Source organism: Pinus tabuliformis, chromosome 3_2 (assembly GCF_031772625.1).
Source record: "Pinus tabuliformis cultivar Carrire ecotype Pingquan chromosome 3_2, CPIR1, whole genome shotgun sequence".
Taxonomy (NCBI): Eukaryota; Viridiplantae; Streptophyta; class Pinopsida; order Pinales; family Pinaceae; genus Pinus; species Pinus tabuliformis.
This window is the reverse complement of record NC_142302.1, coordinates 932,747,237-932,771,471: the sequence shown is the minus strand read 5'-3', so window position 1 is coordinate 932,771,471 and position 24,235 is coordinate 932,747,237. Positions and strand designations below refer to the sequence as shown.

Sequence of the window (24,235 nt, the reverse complement as noted above, 5' to 3'; positions counted from 1 at the left end):
CTTCCTGAATCAATCAACACTATTACCTTCTTCTTCTTGATTTGTCCTTCTATCTTGATGGTTTGAGGAGTGGTAATTCCCGCCAATGCATTACAAGATATGGTCGGATTTATTTGTTCTTCATCTAGGCTTTGTTCCTAGAGTATATCTTCTTCTTTTGACCTTTCTTTCTCCTTTACTTCTTCCTCTTCACAATCTATGTAGAATAATTTCTTCTTAGCACACTTATGACCTTTAGTGTATTTGCTATCACAACTGTAACAAAGCCCTTTTACTATTTTTTCTTCCAATTTTTGTGGTGTCAACCTTATAGGTTGTGGAAGACTAGGGGCAACAACACTTCCGTCTTTATAGTTGTGAGTGGTATGCTTCCTAGTTGCCATAATTTTGCTTTCCATTTTTCTTGCTAACCTGAATGCCTTCTCTAATGAATCAGGTTCCCAAAGGCGAACATCATGTTGGATATTATCCTTTAAAGACCTTATGAACACATCAATCCTATGCTCTGGAATATCTTTTACCCTTATGTTCAATTTTTGGAACTCCTCAATGTGCTCCATTACTGAACCCTTTTGTTTGAGACTTATCAATTGGCTAAAAAAAGTGTTGCTTTTTGTATCTTCATAATGTGCTATCAATTCTTCCATAAAAATTGCCCAAGTGATAAATTGTTTACGAGTGCAAAGCCATTGATACCATACAAACTGATTTGGTTCCAAATATACAGATGCCATACGTACCTTTTGTGCGTTTTTCACATTATTGAGATCGAAGAATTGCTCCATCTATAATATCCATGTGGCGGGATCCTTGCCATCAAACTTCCTCATATCGATTTTTGGAATATGGTGATTCTTCGATCCAACATTAGCATCTATGGAATCATGATTAACATTTCTTTTGTTCTCATCATGAGTTTCCTTTACTACCTTTTCACCATTAGTGACCCTTTCTTGTAGCAGCTTCTTCAATTCTTCCATGTCTGTCTTCAAATCTATCTTCAAATCTGCCATCGAATCCTCCATCTTAGCTTCCATTCCCTTTATCTTAGATTCCACACCATTTATCTTAGATTCCACGCCACTTATCTTAGCTTATGTTAGCTTTTGTGAGCGTGACATTTGTTGCACTTGTTCTTGTAATTTTGATATATCATGTAGCATTTCTTCCTCTTCTTCATGAGTCATGCTAGAGATTTTAGGTTCCTTACTAGGTGTTTTCATTTTCTTTCCTCGGGGCATCAGTTACCGATAATAATGCTTTACTATGCCCTTTGAATTCCGTTAAACCAAGCTTACACAAAAATTTAAAAAAAAACTACACACCTTTTTTCACTTTATAGAAGCCTGATATTGAATCTGATGTATCTCTGTAATTTCGGATCATCTAGTTCTAAAATTTCTACCTGTAGTAGCCTTCTGCGTCCTCTTTCCAATGCCATAAGTCTGAGCCAAATTGGATTCTCTAAGGAAGAGTTATGTGAAATCTCCCACAGTGACTTGCTTTTAGACTGGTTCAGTAGAGAAAACTTGTACGACGTGCCACGAGTCACTATTTCAACCTTTGAATCTGAAACACACATACAAGAAACTACAGTCCATCCTCTTTCTGTACCTTCTGATGAAATTTCAATCCAATCCCCAGAGAGAAAGTTATGATGATTTTCCCCAGGTCACCTGTTTTGAATGTAATTCAGGAGTCTGCAAAAAGACCAACTTCCTCAGATCATATCTCCGCAAATATCGCGCACAAAGCTCTGAAATTCGGACCCAAGGTTTAGCGTGAATTCTTCTCAAATGGGTTTTTTTTGCAACTTCTGAAACATCACAGAAAAAAAAAAAAAAAAAAAAAAAAAAAAAAAAAAAAAAAAAGTTATAGCGAAAATGCCACGATGACCTGTTTGGAGCAGCGAAACCCTAGAATCCAAAGCTCTGATACCAAATGTTATGAAACCATCTCACAAAAATATAGAAAAGAGAGATCCACGCCTTATAATTCAGCCTCTTCGAGGGGGAAACCTCCTTTACATTACATAAATGAACAATTCTTGGATGATACAAATGACAAAACCTCCTTTCTATATATAGGAGTCTAAGGAGTCACAATATAATCCAGTCGTCCTAACAATAATAATATAAAGCCACAAAAATAACAATAGATGGATTCTATGGGGCACATAAATAATAATATGGGGCTAATAGGGGCACAACAATATAAATAAGGGGTATAACTACAATAGTAATGGGGTAATCACTAGTATTATAGGGACCCAACAACAGTACAGCAGCAAATGATATATGTAGGATGTGTATTTGAACACTCTTTCTCTATCCAAGTTCATGAATTGCTCATGAATTTTATTGGCTATGAAGGTGGCATAATCATAGTGGACAGCAGGGGGCTGTCCTAGAGTGAATATGGACATCAATACTAAGACAGTTTCATCAATATGCTCACTGGTTTTGAATCCCAAGATATATGAAATCATATCAGTAATGAATACACCAGCTTCATTGAACCAGACCTGATTAAAAGGAGGTGGATGTGTGGGCTAGATTTCTGGTCTCATGAATAATTTAGCTATTCTGGTTATTTCTGAGCTGGGTAGCTTGGCAGCTTGGTCAAGCAAGAATTTCATGGTGAGAGGGGCCAGAGGCCGAGTTGGCTTAAAATGCAGCATCTCATTTATGGATTGAGGAGTAATGTAGAAGAGGACAGTCCCAAATGGAGCCATAACTGCTCTTTGTATGGGGTCATAATTTGCACAGCACAAATGGATGAGATCAGGCAACACATTCACTTAAGGGAGGTAGTAGATGGGCATGTTGGACTCCAAAATTCCCAAGACATCAGTATTGCTTCTGTAGCTATTCCTAATTTCACAAAATGCCTGCAGGTGAGGCTTGTCACCCATCATATCCTTGATTTGGAAATCCCTATCAGCAAGGGGTATCCACTCCAACTCTTTATGTGGTGCATTCAAGGGGGCAACATTCAGGGCCACTGGAGCCTCCATTTTCAACAAATGTTATGACTTTTTCAACTTGTAATTAGGGATTTTGCAGCAACAATATGATAAAATGATAGTTTATGGGCTATTCTGTGGAAATTGCAAGCTGAACAGGATTGAATTTTAGCTAAACGAGCGATTTTACAGAGGAGAACAGAATTCATAAGATTTCTTTGGAGAAATGGGTAAAACAGTGATTTATAATGCAGAGGGTTGTAGGCCGCAGTGCATTTTAACTTGAATTTTAGTTCTTCGGGTGATTTTTACAGAAAAACTCGGAAAAACAGGGTTTATTATCGAATTTCAGGTAAATACCTGTTCTATGGACGCCTGGTGAGAAATGCAGGTAGAAGACTGAGCTGAGGGGCCGAGCTGCAGAGTGAATTCCCCTAGGTGGCGGACTGTGCAGTGAAAATGGCATTTTGAACGTAAATAACGATGCAGAGCTTTATGTAGAAAAACAAATAGAAATGGACAAAAATGATGTTTAAACGACTTAACAAAATTTTGATTTTGGCGGGTTTTTGGCGCGCTTTGGTCGAGTGACGTCAGCATGACATCATCTTTGTCGGGTAGCGGGGGGTACGAAAGGTGACTTGGCACCGACATGGCGGACATGGCAGACGAAATAGTGACGAGGTGGCAGCTGACGTCAGCGGCGGGAAGGGAGAGTGGTTTACGGTTTTATCACACCACTTTATGTACAACGGCGGTTTTTGGCAGAACATACACGATACAGCATGGTGGCGACACGCGTCCCGCAGTACGGTGGGAATACCGCTTTTCATCAGAGCCTATCGTTCGGTCATTGGGGCGCCTCCGATATTGACGTGGATCGTCTGATGGAAAGCCTGAATCGGATGGGTGATGGAGGGGTAAGTTGGCGGAGGTATATGACATGGGGCTCGCCCAATTTATTTATTGTTTTATATGTGTTGCGGGGTATAAAACCTTTGGTTATTGTATTTTTTCGGGTGTTGTTTTTTATTTAACTGGGTGTTAAATAAAATCCAAACTTTATGTATGCGGAGGGGTTATTTTTTTTTTAACAAGTTCGGTTGCTATGTATTAGTCTGAAAAAAGAGGGAGGCATCTTGCCATACATAGAGTGCTTCTTGAGCATTACGGATCCAAGGAATTACAAAATAGTTCCTTTCCTTGATCCTGATCCTATTGCTTCTAGCTATGAGACATCTTTTGCTACTATAGATTCTTACAAACTGAAAACACCAAAACTTACAGCTGCAACACATAACTAATCAATTTCTATGTGACTAATCTTTCGCGCAGTAGAATCTTCCGGGTTTGGGTCAGCCTCGTTCGGTTTTGCACTGGAGGAGGATGAAGCTTCTTTGAATTTCTTGTCCATCATATACCTGAGGACTGTGATTGATTCTTCGGCATGAGCACATCTGTTGCTAAGGTTGTTGAACTGCTCGTGCAATGAGTGAACTCTATGAAGGAATAGATTCATCTCGGCTCGATATTTGTCATGAAGGATTCTACACTGCTCATCAAGCTTTGTTTCCAGATTCCGGATTTGATCTGCATGCCTTGCCTCCATGCTGCGAACTTGATCTTCCAGAGTCCTTTGCTGCGCGCGCACTTCCTCAAATTCTGCCTGCAGATCGCGGCAGTGGAAACATTGTTCAGGGCGCTCCATAGGTATCACTTCTCTGATATAATGGCTCTGATGGATTAGCTCTCTGTTCTTCTCTGTTGACACCTCTCTGATACAGTAGCTCTGGGAACGTTTCTTGTCACCGGTGGTTTCCGCTGAGTCCCCAGAAATCTGTAGACCAGCGTCTCTGGTGGAAAAGATTGAAGCTGCTTGAACTGTAACGACTCTAAGGGAGAGAATACTATCACAAGATGCCTCTCCAGAATGGAGGATACTGGGGCGCAGTCTGGATATAAATAGCGCTTCTGTGCGATTGAGGCGGGAGCCATCCTGTATGCTATCTCCAAAATTGATCCACACAGCCCAAAGCAAATCTGGATTGGCACAAGTGCTCTGTCGGGCGGGACGATTTTTTCCTGCAATTCGTCTGGTTCCCACACTTTGGGCAGATTTCTCAATCCAATTTCTGAGCAATTTCCCATCGACCATGCCTGCTCTGTACAGTGAGGTTTGACTATATTCGTGTGAATCATGGGGGCGGTTGAAAAGAGGGTGCTGAGCTGATTGCCCGATCTGGCTCCTGATGTAATTCCTTTCTTCCTTATCTGCGCTGTCCTCTGCTCTGCTGATTTGCCTGCAGCTGCTGATTCTATTGGTTACGGTGCCCCTTACTTGGACTGGATGCGTGATCATGGCAATGGTTGGGTGGACAAGATATTGTTGCATCTGAGGTGGCCTTTGGGGCGTTCACAAGCCTTGTTGGCATAGTTGTCAGCGTCTTTATTGAGGCCACGTAGGATATGGTAATAACTGGCCTCCTCCATCATATTGTGAAGTATCTGATTCCTGCTATTGATTTGCTGCAATAAGGTGTTTGGCGAGGTCTGCCTATGCACCATGAGTCGAATTATGATTGCAGAATCGCCAAAGACAGTCGCCTTCTTGATTCCTAGCTTGATCAATTGGGTAAGTCCTTGGAACAGAGCCAGTCCCTCGGCCCTGTTGTTTGATAATTCGCCCAGCCCCCATTCAAAGTGAAGAATTGACTCACCATTAGCGTTACATATGAGACCCCCGGCCCCTGCTTTGCCAGGATTTGACTTTGAGGCTCCATCGAAAAACATATAGAACCTGTTGCAGTTGCTCAACCAGAGAGCAAATTCTTCTTCCTTGAGCCTTAATTTCCAGACATTACTTGTCTCCTTCAGCTGCAGATTCTCTTTTCTTGGTGCCTGGGCGCTGATGAGGCTTCCGTGTCCATAATTGATCAGATTTCTTTCTTCTACACTGTAGTGGGTAGCATCAATCTTGCCTTGAGTGCGGGTGGTGATTGCTTCCACCGCTAAACTCTTGGCTTTGTGGCACATAACTCTGATATTGTGCCCTTTGTCTTGAAAAATCTTTTTGTTTCTGGCCAACCAGATGCTCCAGACAAGAGTTAATGGTATTGTGTTCCATATCCTTTGTGTTAATTTGCCCTTCTTACCTTTCCAGGGACAATTTTTCTTCCAATTGTAGACAGTTTCAACTATGGATGCCTTTGGTTCCCATGTGACCTCCCCTATTGAGGCCATATCTTTCCAGCACTTTTCTGCTACTTGGCAATCTAGGAACAAATGTTGCATTGTTTCTTCGGCTTGACAACAATTTGGGCACCTGGAGGGTCCCAAGATGCCCCTTTTTTTTAAGTTTTCTGCTGTTAGAATCTTCCCTTTCAGGAGGAGCCAGAAGAAAAATTTAACTTTGGGAGGGGCTTCCGCCTTCCAGACCAATTTCCAATGAGTCCAAATGGCCTGTGGAGAGGCGCTTTCACACAGTTGTTGATACCCTGCTTTGGTTGTGTAAAGAGTTCCCGTAGGGTCCCAGCGATAGCTGTCTTTTTTCCCTTTTTGAACCGGAGCTTTACTGTGCAGAAGGCTCTTTAGGACTAGGAAGCTTGTTTCAAGTTCTCTGGGGTAGTCCGGAAGTGACCAGCCTATCCAAGCTTGGGATTGATTTCCCCACTGCGTTATTTGAGCTAAACTCCAGATTCCTCTGTTGTTAAGCCAACTGATTGCTGGGGTTGCCTCTATATTGGATCCTATAGAGCACTGGCCTAATATTCTGTCATTGGAGATGCTAATGCTGCCCCCTCCCCCGGGAACTTTTGAAGTATGATGGGCCATAAAGGGAATGATTTTCTTACATAATTTCCATATGTTGGTGCTGTCCCTGCTGGGGATATTGGTGTCCAACAATTGATGCCTAGTGCTGTTCAGATATTTGGCCTCAAGGACTGTTTTCCACCAAGCTGAGTCTCCTGTGATTAGCCTCCAAACAATTTTAGCCCCAAGAGCTAAATTTAGCAGACTTGGGGATCTTATTCCAAGTCCTCCTTTCTCAAGGGGCTGGATGACATTCTTCCAGTTAACCAGGTTAAACTTTTTTTTCTCCGTCTTTCCTCCTTGCCAGAGAAAGTGTCTAAGGGCTTTTTCCATTTTATGATGGAAGGTCATTGGAGCTTGGATCAAAGAGAAGCGGTAGATGGGCAGAGAGGTCAGCCCTGATTTTAGGAGTACTAGGCGACCAGCTGGGTTCAGCCACATAGATCCCCATTGTTGAATCTTCCTTTTTATTTTATCAAGGATTTCATTCCAAGTGTCAATCTTCAGAGGTCCCATACTCACTGGCATCCCTAGATATGTGAAGTGACTCCAGTCAAGCTTGTATGAGACTCCAAGAGTGTTTGCAATGCTGTATATGGTGTGATTCGTTGCATTCCATCCATAGATGCAGCTTTTAACTTGGTTAACTTTTCCTCCTGAATAATCCATAAATTGATCTAGTATCTTTTTGAAACGTCTTGCAATGGTGATCGAGGCTCCTCCCATCAAGAGGGTGTCGTCTGCAAATTGGGAATGATTGATGTTCTTTGTGCCCTGCTCGAATTGGATGCCAGTGATTAGGCCAATTCTTCGGTTGTAGTCCAAGGCTTTGCTAAAGGACTCTGCCATGAGAATAAATAAGTAAGGGGACAGGGGGCAGCCTTGTCTGAGGCCTCGGGAGGATTGGAAGGCAGCACAAGGTCTTCCATTAACCAAAGGGGAGATCCAAGGGTTTGAGATGCAAGCTTTGATCATGTTAATGAAGGTATTGTTAAATCCCATTTTGTGTAATACTGCAAACAGAAAGGAGTGTCTGACCCTTGGTGAGCTCCAGTATTGTAGCAATAATGCTACAACTCCTGGGGCTTCCTGTCTCTCATTTTATCAACCCGGTAGTTCGTACAAACTTGGAAGCGACGGTGTTGTATGCACAAGTACTAGCTCTTGTCGCAGTTGTCACTTGGTCAGCTGGCACAAGTCCGCTAGGGCTCAAGCCAACTTCTATAGGCTCACAGAAGAAGCTTTATCAATGATGGACGAAAGCTAACTCAGAGAAAACTACTCTACTTGGCGAAAATGATCTGAAAGCAAATCAAAGCATGTAAACCTAGGAAACCCTAATTTAACTAGTCTAACCTCTATACTGCAAGGAATGTGAAGGAAACTTCTACCAATGCTGCTGTTACCTCTAATAAGTGGAAATGCATGGATCTAAGCTGTTTGCATCATAAAAGACATGTTTTGGTATTTTCCCTTTAAATGTGTGGAATGATTGTGATTGTGTGCTAATTAGGGTTTGGTTGTGCAGATGGGATGGAGAAGGAAGGAAAGCGTGGGACAGGTTGGGAAGGCTAGGGGAGGCCCCTAAGGATCCTTAGCATCCATCCATGGAGGTTCCTCACATTCAAATGCTCAGCAACCGAGAGAGTGGCCTCCTACAGGATGGCTGTGGAGGATCCTACAGGATACTCTGTTTTCTACAGGATGTCTACAAATGGCTACAGGATGACCTACCGTGAGTGGTTGGAGTGATGGAGGAGTAATGGAATGGTAGGGGGAGATGTGCAAGGTGGGGATGAGGCTGGTGCTGGATGTAGAAGTGAAGGAATGGGATAGGGAGTGAATGAAGGGAGTAGGTTGGAAGATGGAGGACTAGGTCAACAACGAGGGCTAGAGAATGGAGCTATGCGAGGAGTGAAAGTCTTTGGAGAGATAGCAGAGCGGAGTGAAGGTCAAGAAGATGTGTGTGCATGTGTGATCAAGGTGGAGGAGAAGGTAATGGGCCGAGAGGGAGAAGTGTAAATGTAACGAATGCTTATGACTGTTATCAAACCGAAAGTGCATCAATCTAACTACCTGTGCTCATAATTCAATGATCAACAATCAAAAACGCGAAGGAGAATATGCATGAAGCTGTGGTAAAGGAGTGCAGTGCATGAGTGGATGACAAGGAAGCATCTAACGTAACAGTGACTATATTGCAGCAATCATCAAGTGAAGAAATGCATGTTTTTGGTGGCTAGCTATGGGCTGCACCCCAATCTTCAAGAAAGATGGCAGTGAGTCCTAACAGCCTTTTTGTTGGAGCTCCAATGGACTCTATCTATCCTCTGCTACACTAAACGACTGTAAACAAACTCACCATAAGCAAATCCTATCTACTCATGAAAAAGACCAACTCAACAACCTGTAATTCGAATTGCATGTACAAATGAAAAGCTCAAAGTGCTGGAAATGAAATGGGAACAACGCTACAGCAGAGGGGATCTATGGCTCTCAGGTTGGGCCCTAACCTGAGAGCTATAGTCTCCTTAAGAAACTCAGAACTAGATCACAAACTGTCTTCTTTATTCATAATCTGATATCATGCCAAATTGGCTTACAAAAGAGAACGAAACTTGAGCTGTGCTCCAAAATTACAATAGTAACACGAGAGTTTCAACAACCTAACCAAGGCTAAGGCCTCTATACTTATACAAAACGATGCTCCAACAAGTATCCATGATTCTAGGAGCTCGGCTGTTCAATCTATAGTTTAACTGCTGATCCTGTAGGATGATCATAAATGTTGTTTCCTGTAGAGCAGTTTTGAACTGCTGTTCCTGTAGAACAGCTGGCCGTGTATTAAGCTCGGGGGGAGGATGGAGTGGGGCTCGGAGTTCTTGGTGAGGATCACGAGGAATGTCCCCCAAGACCGTGGACAACCTCTCCTTACGTCAGCAATGCCAACTCGTTGTCTCCTTGCCACCTTTTCGTTGTCTTTTGCTCCCTTTTAATGCCAAAACCTGGGATCACAATGCATTAGCTACGTAGATAAAGTGCCTATCCTTTCTCCTACAAACAACATGAATAAACTAAGAAGTGTATGCATAAACAATAAAAATGAATGGTTTGAGCAAGCAAAATAGGCCAAAAATGAGCCCAAATTGTACCAAAATTGGGGCTCATCATCACCCCCTAGCTGAACCATTTGCTCATCCTTGAGCAACCTTGCCCCTGCTCCTCGTCCTTGGCCGAGGACTCGGGACCGGAACAGGCTGTTTCTTTTCTACTTTTGATGGCCCTGCCTTTTCTGCCCCTGATGGTGATGAGGGTGATGCTTCCTTCCCTTTTTCTATTTCTTTGAGTCGGGCTTCAGAAGGCGACTGGCCTATCTTTCGTGTCCAGGAAGTTATTTTTGGGCTCCCCTTTTCGGGGGTAGCTGATGGTTTAGAGGGGGTTCTTGCACTGGGTGAAGTAGGTACGTCCCTTGAAGTGGTATGGCCGCTGGGTGAAGGTTGTGGCTTGCTCGGGGACATCCTCTTGCTTCTCCTGGCTTCAGGTGGCAGAGGGGTCTCCCTCTCCCTTTTCTCTTTCGGTTTTGGAGGTGTGCTGAGGGCAGCCAGTGCCGCTGCTGCCTCCTTATCGAGGATGTCAACCTTCTCTTTCTTGTGTTTTGCTCCCTCGGAGCTCCTTGTAGAGGGTCCCTCCTTTTTTGATTTCAGGCTTCCTGTGGAAGACCCTGCTTTGCCTGCTTCCGGGCCTCCCGTAGAAGATTCTTTCTTTGTCTTCGGGCTCTCTACAGGAGGCTGTTTCGCAATGACCTTCGGGCCTCTTGTAGAAACCCCTCTTTCCAGCCTTGTGATTCTTGTAGGAGCCCCTGTCTCTGTCTTCGGGCTTCCTGTAGAAGCCTGTGGTTGTACTGTCGGGCTTCCTGTAGAAGCCTTTGTCTCCGTCTTTGGGCCTCCTGTAGAAGCTTGTTTTCCAACAATTTTCGGGCTTCCTGTAGAAGCCTTGGTCGTTGCTCTTGGGCTTCCTGTAGAAGCCTGCTCCGTACTGATCTTCGGGCTTCCTGTAGAAACCTTTGTCTTTGTTTTCGGGTTTCCTGTAGAGGCCTGAGTTTGCGTTTTCGGGCTTCCTGTAGAAGCATGTGATTGCGTTCCTGCAGATGCAACTCTCACCACCTTCTCTTGCCTTGTTTCGTGGCTTTTGCGTTTGGCTTTGACTACAGAAGCTGACAAGGTGCTTGGGCTGGCAGGGGCCACCTCAGCTTTGACTGCCCTGCTTTTCAACCTCTATTCCCTTGCTGATAGGATGGGGGTGTCCTCTTTGACTTTGTCATATTTTCCCTCTTCCTTCTTCTTTCGTTCCTTTTTCTGTGCTGGAGCCGGAACTTTTTGGCTTTTTCCTTTCTTACTCCCGGCTGCTGGCTCTTCTTCTTCTCCGTTAGAGGATTCCGCTTCTTCAAGCAACATTTTTATGTTCCCCGTTCTGGATAAGTTCCTAAATGATTCCCAAGCGAGGGGGACTTTATATGAGCGGAGAGCATCCTCCACGAGGAGCTTGACTAGCCCATGGTGGGCTATCTGGTCCGGAATTCCGTCCTTGAGCTTGGTGGAACACTCCATTAAGGACTGTAGTAGAAAGTAAGGAATGCTCAACCTCTGTGCTGCAGGGAGGTCAATCTGGTGTCTTAGTTCGTTAAGCAGCCTGAAGTGATACGCATATCCAATGCTATATCAACCCTCACAGGTGATATATTTCATAATTTGTAAACTGACTTCGTTCCATGGCGGCAACAGGCTTGCCCTTTTGACTCCATTTTTGTCTTCGGTGAATGACTCTTCCGGTGGGAAGAACTCCTTCTTTGCTTGCTGGCTCATCTTCCGCTCTTCTTTGTCCCACGGCAGACCCATGGGCAGCTCTGTAATCCGACTGATATGCTCTGGGGTGAGTTTGAGGCTGAGACCTCTGAAGGTTACCGTGGCCAATGTCTGTGATTTAGGCTGCAGAGCCTGCAAAAATTCCTCGGCTACTTCATCATCGTAGCCCTGTAGTTTATCACAGAAAGGCATCCATTGTGCTCTAGTGAAGAGCTCAACCACTGCCGGGTTTCTCCTTAATGCATTTGAATTAGTGGGCTCTCGCCTGATAAACCCGCCAGACATGATGAACACAGTGGTTTATACCAGAGGTGGTGGATACACAGGAAATTCGGTCTTAAAGACAGAACATGCAATGAATTTTCAGACCACAGTTGATTATACAGCTATCCTGTAGGAGCGATAGTATAGGCACGGCAATCCAACTTTTTATGACCAGCTGGTGAAAAAATGACTTTGCCACCTTTGGAAAAACAATTGCGGAAGGAGTTGCAGGGTTACCTCTTTTCTGCCACCTTTTTTTACGTGAAGACTTCACCTTCCTGTAGAGCCGCGTTCCTGTAGAAACTGCTTCCTGTAGGACGGCGTTCCTGTAGAAACTGTTCCTTTAGGAGCAGTGCGCAGGCTTCGGGAAGAGCTTTAGTTGGCTGGCGGTCGAGAGGTGCTTTACCAATGTTCAAATAGCCGAGAGCTCAGCGTATCAACATGCAGAGGTAAGCAGAGGATCGACTCGAGTTTTGAAGTGAGGTTGATGGAGATACACGCTTAATCGAGCCGATTAGATTTTGAATCGGCGCAGCTCGTGGCGCGGGGGTGAGTTGTCCTCGCCGGACCGTTGGGTGACGTCACCCATCATCCGCATGCACATTTGTTTGTTGCCGCATTCATTCCCACAGATCTGCTGCCGCCCTTTTCGGTTAAAATTCACTTCTCGGTTGACGGGACTGATCTTCACGTTCTTGCTGCGTGTTTCTTTCGTCGTGGCTGCCACCTCGTCCTCTGACTATCCCTTTACTAACCGACGTGGCCAATCACTGGCCTTTAGGCCGCTCAACCATTCACCTTTATGCCATGCAAAACAAATCGAAGTAATAATCATGCAGTTTGATGGAGAGAAGGATTAGAACACTTACCTGCGCGCGGCTGCACATGATTTCCAGTTTTTTGAGCGATGGATCTACCTGCCGCATGTGGCTGCACATTCCTGTAGGCTCGTGGTTACAGGATGCTGGCGATGGAGTGAATGGTTCTGCGTTCATGCGCCCGTGTTTGATCTCAGATGGCGATGCTGTGAACGGTCTTCACTTGAGCAGGTTGAACTGTTACAGGATCCCCGCGAGGGGTCTTGTCACCGTTCTTTCTCCTCGGGTGTATGCTGCATGCTGGCGGTTCTGGCTTCTCGATCACGATCCCAGCGCTTCTGATGTATCAACGTGGATGTGGTATGGTTCTCGGTGCCTAGTTTTTCTTTGACAGATGCTTTCTCACGAGAACTGATTACTTTGTTGTGCTGCTGCAGGGATCTTGGTTGCATGGCGACGAGGATGGTGGAGGACGATAATGGAAATGTTCAGGGGTGCCATCATTGGCATGCATGCATTCAATCCACTCCTCAGTCGCTAGATCTTCATTTGAAACACATTTCGGCCATCATAACCTTCTACAGGAAGTTTCCTGTAGAACACAGAGCTTCCTGTAGAAAATTGGCACTCTCCTGTAGAAGATCCGCGTCTTCCTGTAGGAAGACTGTCTATTCCTGTAGAAAAATTGTATCCTCCTGTAGAAGATCCAAAGCATGATAATAATTGCACATACCTTAAAAAAACATTGCTGTTCTTGGAGGAGGTGCTGATGACATCTTTGCTAGCATGATGAAGGCCCCTGGCTTGGAGTGGAGAGGCTTCTTCTCCTCCATAGAACATCTGCATGCAAACCTTTTACGGTGCTGATTGCTTTTTCCTTTTTTCTTTCTTTTTTTCTTTTTTTTTTTTTTTTTTTTGGAAAGACAATAGGAGCGCCTCAATGAGGTTTTCACCCCTACTGCCTACCTTGGGCACCTCAGAGAGGTTTTCACCCAAGGATCTTTATTTTTCTCTCTTTTCTTTTTCGAAAGACAATAGGAGCGCCTCAATGAGGTTTTCACCCCTACTGCCTGCCTTGGGCGCCTCAGAGAGGTTTTCACCCAAGGATCTTTATTTTTCTCTTTTTTTTCTCTTTTGTTTTTTTTTTTTTTTTTGTGTTTTAGATCCTTCAGGGTATGCCCAAAGTGGAGGCAAAACCCTTCTCTATGACCAAAACAGATTTCTCCATAGTGTTGATAAACTCTTGTCTTGAGAGAGGTCTTTTGTAGATCTTCAAGCGGTGCCCATTGACAAGCATGGGAATGGCTTCCTCATCAATGGTTCGAATGAGGACTGATCCATTATCATGGCATTGTTCCACCACATATGGTCCTAGCCATCTGGTCCTCAACTTCCCCTTGAAATCTTTGAATCTGGAGTCATACAACAAGGCCCAATCTCCCGGCTGAAATTGCTTGTCATGGAGATGTTGGTCATGCCACACCTTCCTCTGAAGTTGAACCACTTCTGAGTGAAGGAGGGCCTGCATGCGGTGCTCATCCAGTCCATTCAGCTGCAATAACCTTTCTTGTTGTGCATGGCTGAGATCTAGGTCCAGCTGAGCTGCCATCCTCAAAGTGTTATACTCAAACTCAATGGACAACAAAGCTTTCTTCCCATAGACCAGCTCATAAGGTGTGAAACCAGTGGTGGTCTTCCAAGTGGTGTTGTAAGCCCATGTGGCCTCAACTAGGCGATCTGCCCAGTCTTTCCTGCTGCTACTCACCACTTTGGTCAAGATCCCTTCTAATGCTCTATTGGTGACTTCCACCTGCCCATTTGCTTGAGGATGATAGGGGGTGGAAGTCCTATGCTTGATCTTGTGATGAGCTAGTAGATCTTCAACCAAGTTGGATGTGAACTGGCTCCCTTGATCGGTCACCAGCTCTCTTGGGTAGCCAAACTTGTAGAAAATGTTCTCTCTTAAGAACTCGACCACCTTCTCTTCTATTGCTGCTTTGATTGCTTTAGTCTCTGCCCACTTGGTCAAGTAGTCAGTACACACAATGATGTAGGAACTCTGCCTCGAAGAGGGATTGATTGGACCCACAAAGTCCATGCCCCACTTCTCAAATGGCTCAAGAGTCACTTGAGGTTGGAGAGGCATCTCATCCCTTTGGGTAGGTTTCCCCATTCTTTGGCATTGGTCACACTGGCTGACATATCTTCTGACATCTTGATGAAGTGTGGGCCAATAGTAGCCTGCCTGCAGGATCTTGAAGGTAGTTCTCTTTGCTGCAAAATGTCCTCCACAAGGCCCATCATGACAGGTGAGGAGAATGTCAAAGACTTCCTCCTCCCTTACACAACGCCTTAAGATCTGATCAGGGCCAAGCTTGAACAGGTTGCCCCCGATCCAAGTGAATGAGGTACTTTTTCTGATGATTTTTCTCTTCTCCTTTGAAGAGAGGTGCGGAGGAAACTGAGCTGAAACAAGATAGTTTGTTATATCAGCAAACCATGGAGAGAGTACTGAAATAGAAAATAGATGCTCATCAGGCATCTGGTCATCCACCGTCTCAGCTTCACCTGCAGACAAATCCAATCTAGATAAAAAATCAGCAACAACATTTTCTCTTCCTGGTTTATCAACAATGGTTAGATCAAACTGCTGCAATAAAAGTAACCATCTAATAATACGAGCATTCACATCTGGTTTATTCATCAAATATATAATAGCAGCATGGTCAGTATGTACAAATGTTTGATATCCGGTAATGTAATGACGGAACTTGTTTAGTGCATGGACTACAGCTAAGAACTCTTTCTCGGTTACAGTGTAATTCAGCTCAGCTTTGGACAAGTTCTTACTAACGAAGTAAATGGCATATGGAAGTTTTTCCTCAATTTGTCCTAAAGCTGCCCCTATGGCTTTGTTTGAGGCATCAGTGTGGATGTGGAAAGGTAGGGCCCAGTTTGGACCTCTCAAGATTGGTGCTGACACCAACTTGTCCTTTAACTCATTCAAACTCTTCTGACAAGCGTTAGTCCACTTAAACTCCACATCTTTTGCCAACAAGCCAAACAATGGCGAGGCGAGCTTGCTGAAGTCCTTAATGAATCTCCTGTAGTATCCCGCTAATCCCAAAAAACTCCTAAGATCCCTTACTTTTTGAGGAGGTGGAACCCTCTTGATGAGAGCAATTTTGTTAGGATCCACCTGCAATCCTTGGGAAGAAATGGTATGGTCTAACACTGTCCCTTCAGTCATTAGGAATTCACATTTCTCAGGGCTAAGGGACAAGTTCATCTCGATGCACTTGGTTAGGACCTTTCCCAAGTTGGACAATGCTTCCTGGAAGTTGGCCCCATAAGGGGTAAAGTCATCCATGTAGATTTCCACTGCATCATGGACCAACTCCGAGAAGATGCTCAAGACAACTCTCTGAAAAGTAGCAGGAGCATTGCATAGCCCAAAGGGAAGGACTCGGTAGGCAAAGGTACCCCAAGGACAAGTGAAGGTGGTCTTATCTTGGTCTTCCGAGCTGATTTGGATTTGATTGTACCCGTTGAACCCATCCAGGAAAGAGAAGAACTTCTTTCCTGCCAGTCCATCCAACACTTGATCTATGAAAGGTAGAGGGAAATGGTCTTTCTTGGTAGCTTTGTTCAGCTCCCGGTAATCTACACAGATCCTCCACTTCCCATTCTTCTTGGGAACCAACACTAGAGGGGACACCCATTCACTATCTGAGATGGGGTAGATGAATCTGGCATCTAACAGTTTTAGCAATTCTTCCTTGACAATGTTTTTAAGGGCTGGATTCATTCTCCTCTGCGGTTGCCTAACCAGTTTACAGTCCTCTTTGATGTATATATGATGAGTACAGACCGAGGGATGGACTCCTTTCATCTCCTTATAGCTCCAAGCAAAAGCATCTAAGTGGCTGGCCAACAGGTTGCACAGCTCCTTTTCCTGAGAAGGAGATAGGGAGGAGCTGATTTTCAATGCTCTCTCAGGGCCGAACTCCACATTCTTAACTCTGGGAGTGACAGGGTTGGTTGTACAAAGATCCACTAAGGTGCTGGCTTGGGCATCCTCCACCAATTTTTCTAAAGGTAGTGCACTGGTAGGTGGGTTTTGGATCAAGTTCTCGATCAAATCATCCTCGGTTGGGGGATTTCTTCTATTGGTTTCTATGGTACATAGAGGTGCTGAATACACCTCGTCTTCTTCTCCTTCTTCCAACCAGAGTGGTAAGTCATGCTCTAAAGAGGGTTGGGCAGGAGGGTATAGGACAAGTTGCTTGGACATAGGACCATTTTTTATGGTCATATTTCCGGCACGACAACTGATATAGGCATCTACAGTGGCTAACCAAGGCCTTCCCAAAATGAGGGGATATCCAGTAAGCTTTGCCTTTGGTTGCAGAACCAGGAAGTCTGCAGGATACTCCCAAGAGTCAATAGAGACCAAGACATCCTCCACAATTCCTTCGGGAGTCACAGTGGAGCGATCTGCTAATTGCAGTACTGTCGAGGTCTTCCTCAAGGAACCTTGAAGATTGAGCTTGCACATGGTATCCCTGGTCATTACATTAATGGCAGCCCCCAGATCAATCAGGGTGTGGGGTATGATGGTGCCATTGATGTGGACATCTACTACAGGACTTCCAGGATCTAAGTACTTTCGGCAGATGACTTGTCCTAGCATAAGGTCAGACAGTTGTCCTATGACATTGATAGTTGAAGCATCTTTCTTCCGTCTGCCTGGATGTTTGAAACACTTCTCCTTAACCAGCTTGTTATAGATTGGCACATCCTTGATGGCCTGGAGAAGAGGTATCTTCACACACAACTGCTTGAGCTCTCCCAAAAGCTCATCTTCCTCCGGGTTGGGTTGTGTGGTGGCTGTAAGTCTCTCAGGAAAGGGTGGAATAGGCTTTGGTTCACTTTCCTGATGGTCTTCCTCCTCCTCTGGGGGAGGAGGTTGGCGATCTGGAAGAGTCTTTCCAGATCTAAGATTGATCTCCTGGATCTCCACAGCATAGGTAGGGCACGAGGTCTCCCCAGTATATACCTGCTGAGCCTGTCTATTGTTGGGGTTCGGGTTCGGTTGAGCAGGCATTTGAGGTTGCCTTGGAGGAGCAGGAGGTAATGGTTGTGGCTGAACTGGAGGTGGAGGCAGAATGGCGGGAGGATTGTTGTATTGAGGCCTCCACCCCGACTGAGGTGCACTCCATTGAGGCTGCGACTGGGTATGTGAGTGATATGGATGAGAAGTAGGTTGAGTAGGGTACTGAGGTGGGTAAGACCATGGAGGAGGCATGGACCAGGAAGGATGAGCAGGGGGACCCCAGGAAGGCATGGGAGTCAAGTGGTTGGGGTTGTAATAAGCTTGAGATGCCCCTTGCATCCCCTGCTGATAAGGTCTAGATCCTTGAGGCCTCCTTTGGTTGATGAAGTAGAGAGGTTCAGTGGGGGCTTCAGTTCCTTGGTACATGGCTTTAAACCCAGGCAAGGTTGGACACTGATTTGTTGGGTGGTCCTCCTCACAAACGAAACACACTTCAACCGAATGCAATGGACATTCATTCTTAGGGTGTCTTCTGGTGCACCTAGGACAGAAGACAGCCAAGGCTCTCTCAGCTTCCTCTTTCTTTTGCTGGATCCTGAATGTGTCCAGCTGCATGGCAATGGTATGTCTCACCTCACTCTTAAGATCTTCTAATTGGTTTGTAAGCTCATGTTTGGAGAAAGGGACACCGGTGGAGAGGAGGTTTCCTCTACCTCGTTTTCTAGCTGCCCTGGAATGATTTTGAAACACAGTCTTGATGTCCTCATAAGGCAGTTGGTAAATGTCCCCCCCAGCTAACATGTGAAGGGTATCTAAGAGATCTTCAGGTACTCCTCGGAGCAGAACCAACTTAAGGGATTCAGGGTCAAGTGTGCACCTGGCCCGCTTGTAACTAAGTTGGAACCTTTCCTCATAGTCCTCTAAAGATTCATCGTTTCCCATGGTCATCCGAAAGATTTCCCCCTTTGTTTCCTTGGACCTACAATAATCCCAGTACTTGGTGTTGAAGGCTTGTTGCATCTGAGCCCATGTGGTGATACTATTCCCAGGCAAACCCATGAACCAGCGTAGTGCTGCATCCTTGAGAGTAGAAGGGAAAAGTTTTAGCTTTTGTTCATCCTCAGTATAGTCATAGGTTCTACAGAGGACAGAAAACTCAAATAGGAAGGTATCAGGATCCTCAGTGGTCATTCCATGGAAGTGAGGCAAAGCAGAGGGGCTAATGTTTTTCATTTTCATCTCACCATTGGTCTCTCGGATGGGGAAAGCTCCTTCTATCCTCTCATCCTCTCTATTGTCAGCCATAGCTTTAGGTGGAGTGGTCTCTAACTCTTCTTCTTCTATAGGATTTCGGTATGTCTTGGGATGTTCACCTATAGTTTCCTCTGAATCACTGTCACCACCGAAGAGTGAAGGGTGACTAAGTGATGTGGTGGGGGTGTTTGGTAGGAATTTGCCTGATCTATCTCGGTTCCTACGAGGCATGAAATGAAAAAGAATTCTCTTTTTTGATTGCTTTTGTTTTTCCCTTTGCACCTGCAAAAATGAAACAGATTGATTGCAAAATTTGAAATTCTAATCTACACTTGCAGAATCGAAAGTCTAATCTATGAAAGCAGGAAATACTAATCTATGAAAGCAGGAAATGCTAATCTATGAAAGCAGGAAATGCTAAGCTATGAAAGCAGGAAATGCTAATCTATGAAAGCAGGAAATTCTAATCTATGAAAGCAGGAAATGCTAAGCTATGAAAGTAGGAAATGCTAAGCTACTTTTGCAGAAGGGAAATGAAATAAACTACTAAGCAGAAGTAGGAGTACGAAAGTAGAAGAAAAGCAACAATTACTAATACTCTGACGCTTCCCCGGCAACGGCGCCAAAAAGATGGTGAGCTCCAGTATTGTAGCAATAATGCTACAACTCCTGGGGCTTCCTGTCTCTCATTTTATCAACCCGGTAGTTCGTACAAATTTGGAAGCGATGGTGCTGTATGCACAAGTACTAGCTCTTGTCGCAGCTATCACTTGGTCAGTTGGCACAAGTCCGCTAGGGCTCAAGCCAACTTCTATAGGCTCACAGAAGAAGCTTTATCAATGATGGATGAAAGCTAACTCAGAGAAAACTACTCTACTTGGCGAAAATGATCTGAAAGCAAATCAAAGCATGTAAACCTAGGAAACCCTAATTTAACTAGTCTAACCTCTATACTGCAAGGAATGCGAAGGAAACTTCTACCAATGCTGCTGTTACCTCTAATAAGTGGAAATGCATGGATCTAAGTTGTTTGCATCATAAAAGACATGTTTTGGTATTTTCCCTTTAAATGTGTGGAATGATTGTGATTGTGTGCTAATTAGGGTTTGGTTGTGCAGATGGGATGGAGAAGGAAGGAAAGCGTGGGACAGGTTGGGAAGGCTAGGGGAGGCCCCTAAGGATCCTTAGCATCCATCCATGGAGGTTCCTCGCATTCAGATGCTCAGCAACCGAGAGAGTGGCCTCCTACAGGATGGCTGTGGAGGATCCTACAGGATACTCTATTTTCTACAGGATGTCTACAAATGGCTACAGGATGACCTACCATGAGTGGTTGGAGTGATGGAGGATTAATGGAATGGTAGGGGGAGATGTGCAAGGTGGGGATAAGGCTGGTGATGGATGTAGAAGTGAAGGAATGGGATAGGGAGTGAATGAAGGGAGTAGGTTGGAAGATGGAGGACTAGGTCAACAACGAGGGCTAGAGAATGGAGCTATGCGAGGAGTGAAAGTCTTTGGAGAGATAGAAGAGCGAATTGAAGGTCGAGAAGATGTGTGTGCATGTGTGATCAAGGTGGAGGAGAAGGTAATGGGCCAAGAGGGAGAAGTGTAAATGTAACGAATGCTTATGACTGTTATCAAACCGAAAGTGCATCAATCTAACTACATGTGCTCATAATTCAATGATCAACAATCAAAAACGCGAAGGAGAATATGCATGAAGTTGTGGTAAAGGAGTGCAGTGCATGAGTGGATGACAAGGAAGCATCTAACGTAACAGTGACTGTATTGCAGCAATCATCAAGTGAAGAAATGCGTGTTTTTGGTGGCTAGCTATGGGCTGCACCCCAATCTTCAAGAAAGATGGCAGTGAGTCCTAACAGCCTTTTTGTTGGAGCTCCAATGGACTCTATCTATCCTCTGCTACACTAAACGACTGTAAACAAACTCACCATAAGAAAATCCTATCTACTCATGAAAAAGACCAACTCAACAACCTGTAATTCGAATTGCATGTACAAATGAAAAGCTCAAAGTGCTGGAAATGAAATGGGAACAACACTACAGCAGAGGGGATCTATGGCTCTCAGGTTGGGCCCTAACCTGAGAGCTATAGTCTCCTTAAGAAACTCAGAACTAGATCACAAACTGTCTTCTTTATTCATAATCTGATAGCATGCCAAATTGGCTTACAAAAGAGAACGAAACTTGAGCTGTGCTCCAAAATTACAATAGTAACACGAGAGTTTCAACAACCTAACCAAGGCTAAGGCCTCTATACTTATACAAAATGATGCTCCAACAAGTATCCGTGATTCTAGGAGCTCGGCTGTTCAATCTATAGTTTAACTGCTGATCCTGTAGGATGATCATAAATGTTGTTTCCTGTAGAGCAGTTTTGAACTGCTGTTCCTGTAGAACAGCTGGCCGTGTATTAAGCTCGGAGGGAGGATGGAGTGGGGCTCGGAGTTCTTGGTGAGGATCACGAGGAATGTCCCCCAAGACTGTGGACAACCTCTCCTTACGTCAGCAATGCCAACTCGTTGTCTCCTTGCCACCTTTTCGTTGTCTTTTGCTCCCTTTTAATGCCAAAACCTGGGATCACAATGCATTAGCTACGTAGATAAAGTGCCTATCCTTTCTCCTACAAACAACATGAATAAACTAAGAAGTGTATGCATAAACAATAAAAATGAATGGTTTGAGCAAGCAAAATAGGCCCAAAATGAGCCCAAATTGTACCAAAATTGGGGCTCATCAACCCTATCAAAGGCATTGGCAAGGTCAAGTTTTAGGACAAAGCCTTTCTCCTTTCGACTTATGCTAGAATGTATAGCCTCTTGCACAAGAAGAATGGAATCAGAGATGTGTCTATTGGGCAGAAAGCCTCCTTGATTTTCTGAGATTAATACGGGGAGGTGAGGCTTGAGCCTGGAGGACAAAATTTTTGTAATAATTTTGTATGCAGAGTTGCATAGGGATATGGGCCGGAATCTTGAGAAGGTAGAGGGCCTGTTCTCTTTAGGGATTAAAGCTAGATAAGTTGAGTTGGTGAAACCCCCCAGTTTGCCTTTCCGAAGGGTCCAGCGGATCATCTTTAGGAGGTCTTTTTTGATCAGGTGCCAGAACTCTCTGTAGAAGCTTATTGGAAACCCATCAGGACCTGGAGCTTTGTCCGGGTGGAGACTCCAGATTGCTTTTTGTACCTCTTCCTCTTCTATTTCTTGCGTGAGTTTGCTGTTCATTCCTTGGGTAACATCTCTAGTCATGTATTGAAGTAGACTTGAGTAATCCTCCTCGCTCTTATCCTCAGTTAGTAGATTTTTGAAGTGAGCGGTTGCTGCTTCTTTAATGGAGTCTTGAGTCTCGTAGCTTTTCCCTTCGCTGTCTTTAATTATACTCACAGTGTTCCTTGCCTTCCTGACTGTAGCTTGCTTATGGAAATATGAGGTATTTTTATCTCCTTCGCGCAGCCATAACTGTCTTGACTTTAGCCTCCATTTGATCTCCTCATCTCTAGCTGTTTGCCTCAGCTGGGTATACAATCGTATCTCATCTTCTTTTGCTTGCTGGGAGAGTCCAGACGCTTCAATATTTTGCTGGACTAACTCAAGTTGTTTTTTGATGTCCTTTTTAACTAGCTCGGGTTCCTGGTAGTTGATCTTTGCCCATGATTTGAGGGCCTGCCTAGTTTGCTTCAGCTTGGATTCCCAGATATATGTCGGGGAGCCCTCCACGTGCTGGGTCCACGCTTGCCACACCGCATCTCTAGCTGCAGGGATTCGGCTCCAAAGGGGAGAGTATTTGAAAGGGAGGGGTCCAATCTGACTATGACTGTGCAGGGTGAGCGTGATTGGATAGTGGTCCGAGGCTGAGATGTTGAGGATGTCTGACTGACCGGTAGAGAAGGTGGATAGAAAGGCAATGTTGATGAGGAAGCGGTCGAGCCTTTCCATAATATTACCTGCTCCTAATCGCCTGTTGCTCCATGTGTATCTTCTGTTCTTAGGTTTTATGTCTACCAGATCTTTCTCCTGCATAATATGCTCAAGCCTGTTTCTAAATGGATCTGAGCTAAAGTTTCCTCCTCTTTTCTCGTTGGTATGCATGACCAGGTTTAGATCCCCTGCAAGAATAATATTGCTGTCATGATCTTCTTCTATATTTGTGTTCAGAGTGTTCCAGCATACTTCTTTTTCCCTGTAGTGGTTTGGTGAATAAACATTGTATATTTTTACCTCTGCTCCATTTTCCTTACTTTCCAGTTTGACACTAATCCAGTTCTGATGGATTTTGGTGAAGCTGCAACTCCATTTACTATTTTCCCACATTGTTAGAATGCCACCCGAGGCACCTCTTGCTTCACTGGCGCAGCCACTGTATTGCTTTTGTTGATTGATGAGTCTGTTGATTTCGGACTGATCTAGCTTTGTCTCTTGAATGAGTATAATTTCGGGCTTTTCACTTTGAATTAGTTCCCTGAGGGCTGCTTTCTTGGAGGGGTGCCCTAGTCCCCTGCTATTCCAGGATAGCAGCTTCATCATGATTTACCAGTGGTATGGAGAGGTGCCCGCCTCTCTTTGCCTTTATTGTTGTTTTCCTTGTCTGAGTGTCCCAGAATGTAGGATTCTATAGGTGTCTGGGATCCCATTGCTATATCTTTCTGTGCACTTTCTTCTCTATGCTGCTTAGCCGATTTCCTGCCAGGCCCATGCTTTTTAGGGATGTCACTGGACGCACCATGGTCCTTTGATGAGCTTCTGGTGATCCTTATGGAGTTGGATTCAGGAGAGGGCTGAGAAGAATGAGGGGGAGAGGTATGGAGATGCTGATCAGATGAAAGGGGATCCTGCTCGGGATCTTCCTCAGAAAGGGTTGCAAAGGGATTGGAAGAAGGAGGAATGGAGGGGTCAGAGATTCGAGGGGGTGAGGAGGGGATATGGGGAGGGTGCTGCTGAGAGGATGAGGGGGGTTGCTGATGGGATGATTGAGGATGAGAGGGATGTTGCTGGGAAGGCCCCGGGGTTTCAGATTCTGCATGCTTCAGGGATGGGTTCGATTTTTTTCTTTTTACCGTTTCCCATTGTCCTTCTTGCTCTATTGATTCTACAGTTATAAGCTTAGGGCATCTATTAGCAAAATGTCCATATTCGTGACATACCTTGCACTTGAAGGGTATCTGCTCGTAGTCCAGCTGTTGGATATG

General features: G+C 44.7%; 1 protein-coding gene across 1 annotated transcript; it reads right to left on the bottom strand.

Annotated features, from left to right (window-relative positions):
• Positions 1 to 5,320: 5,320 nt before the first annotated feature.
• Positions 5,321 to 23,573, bottom strand: LOC149183707 (uncharacterized). Its single transcript, XM_089415038.1, has 2 exons — positions 22,236 to 23,573; positions 5,321 to 7,549 (listed from the first exon to the last, which is right to left on the bottom strand). Exons 1-2 carry the CDS (start codon positions 23,571 to 23,573, stop codon positions 5,321 to 5,323), a joined length of 3,567 nt encoding a protein of 1,188 aa, XP_089271164.1.
• Between the last annotated feature and the right edge of the window lie 662 nt (positions 23,574 to 24,235).

What these genes read in the sequence shown, in the direction of transcription:
- LOC149183707 (XM_089415038.1), bottom strand. Translation starts at nt 23,573, where the DNA reads ATGATGAAGCTGCTATCCTGGAATAGCAGGGGACTAGGGCACCCCTCC. An exon ending in AAGAAATAGAAGAGGAAGAG is followed by an intron (nt 7,550 to 22,235) that starts GTACAAAAAGCA and finishes CAATTCGAGCAG; the next exon opens with GGCACAAAGAACATCAATCA.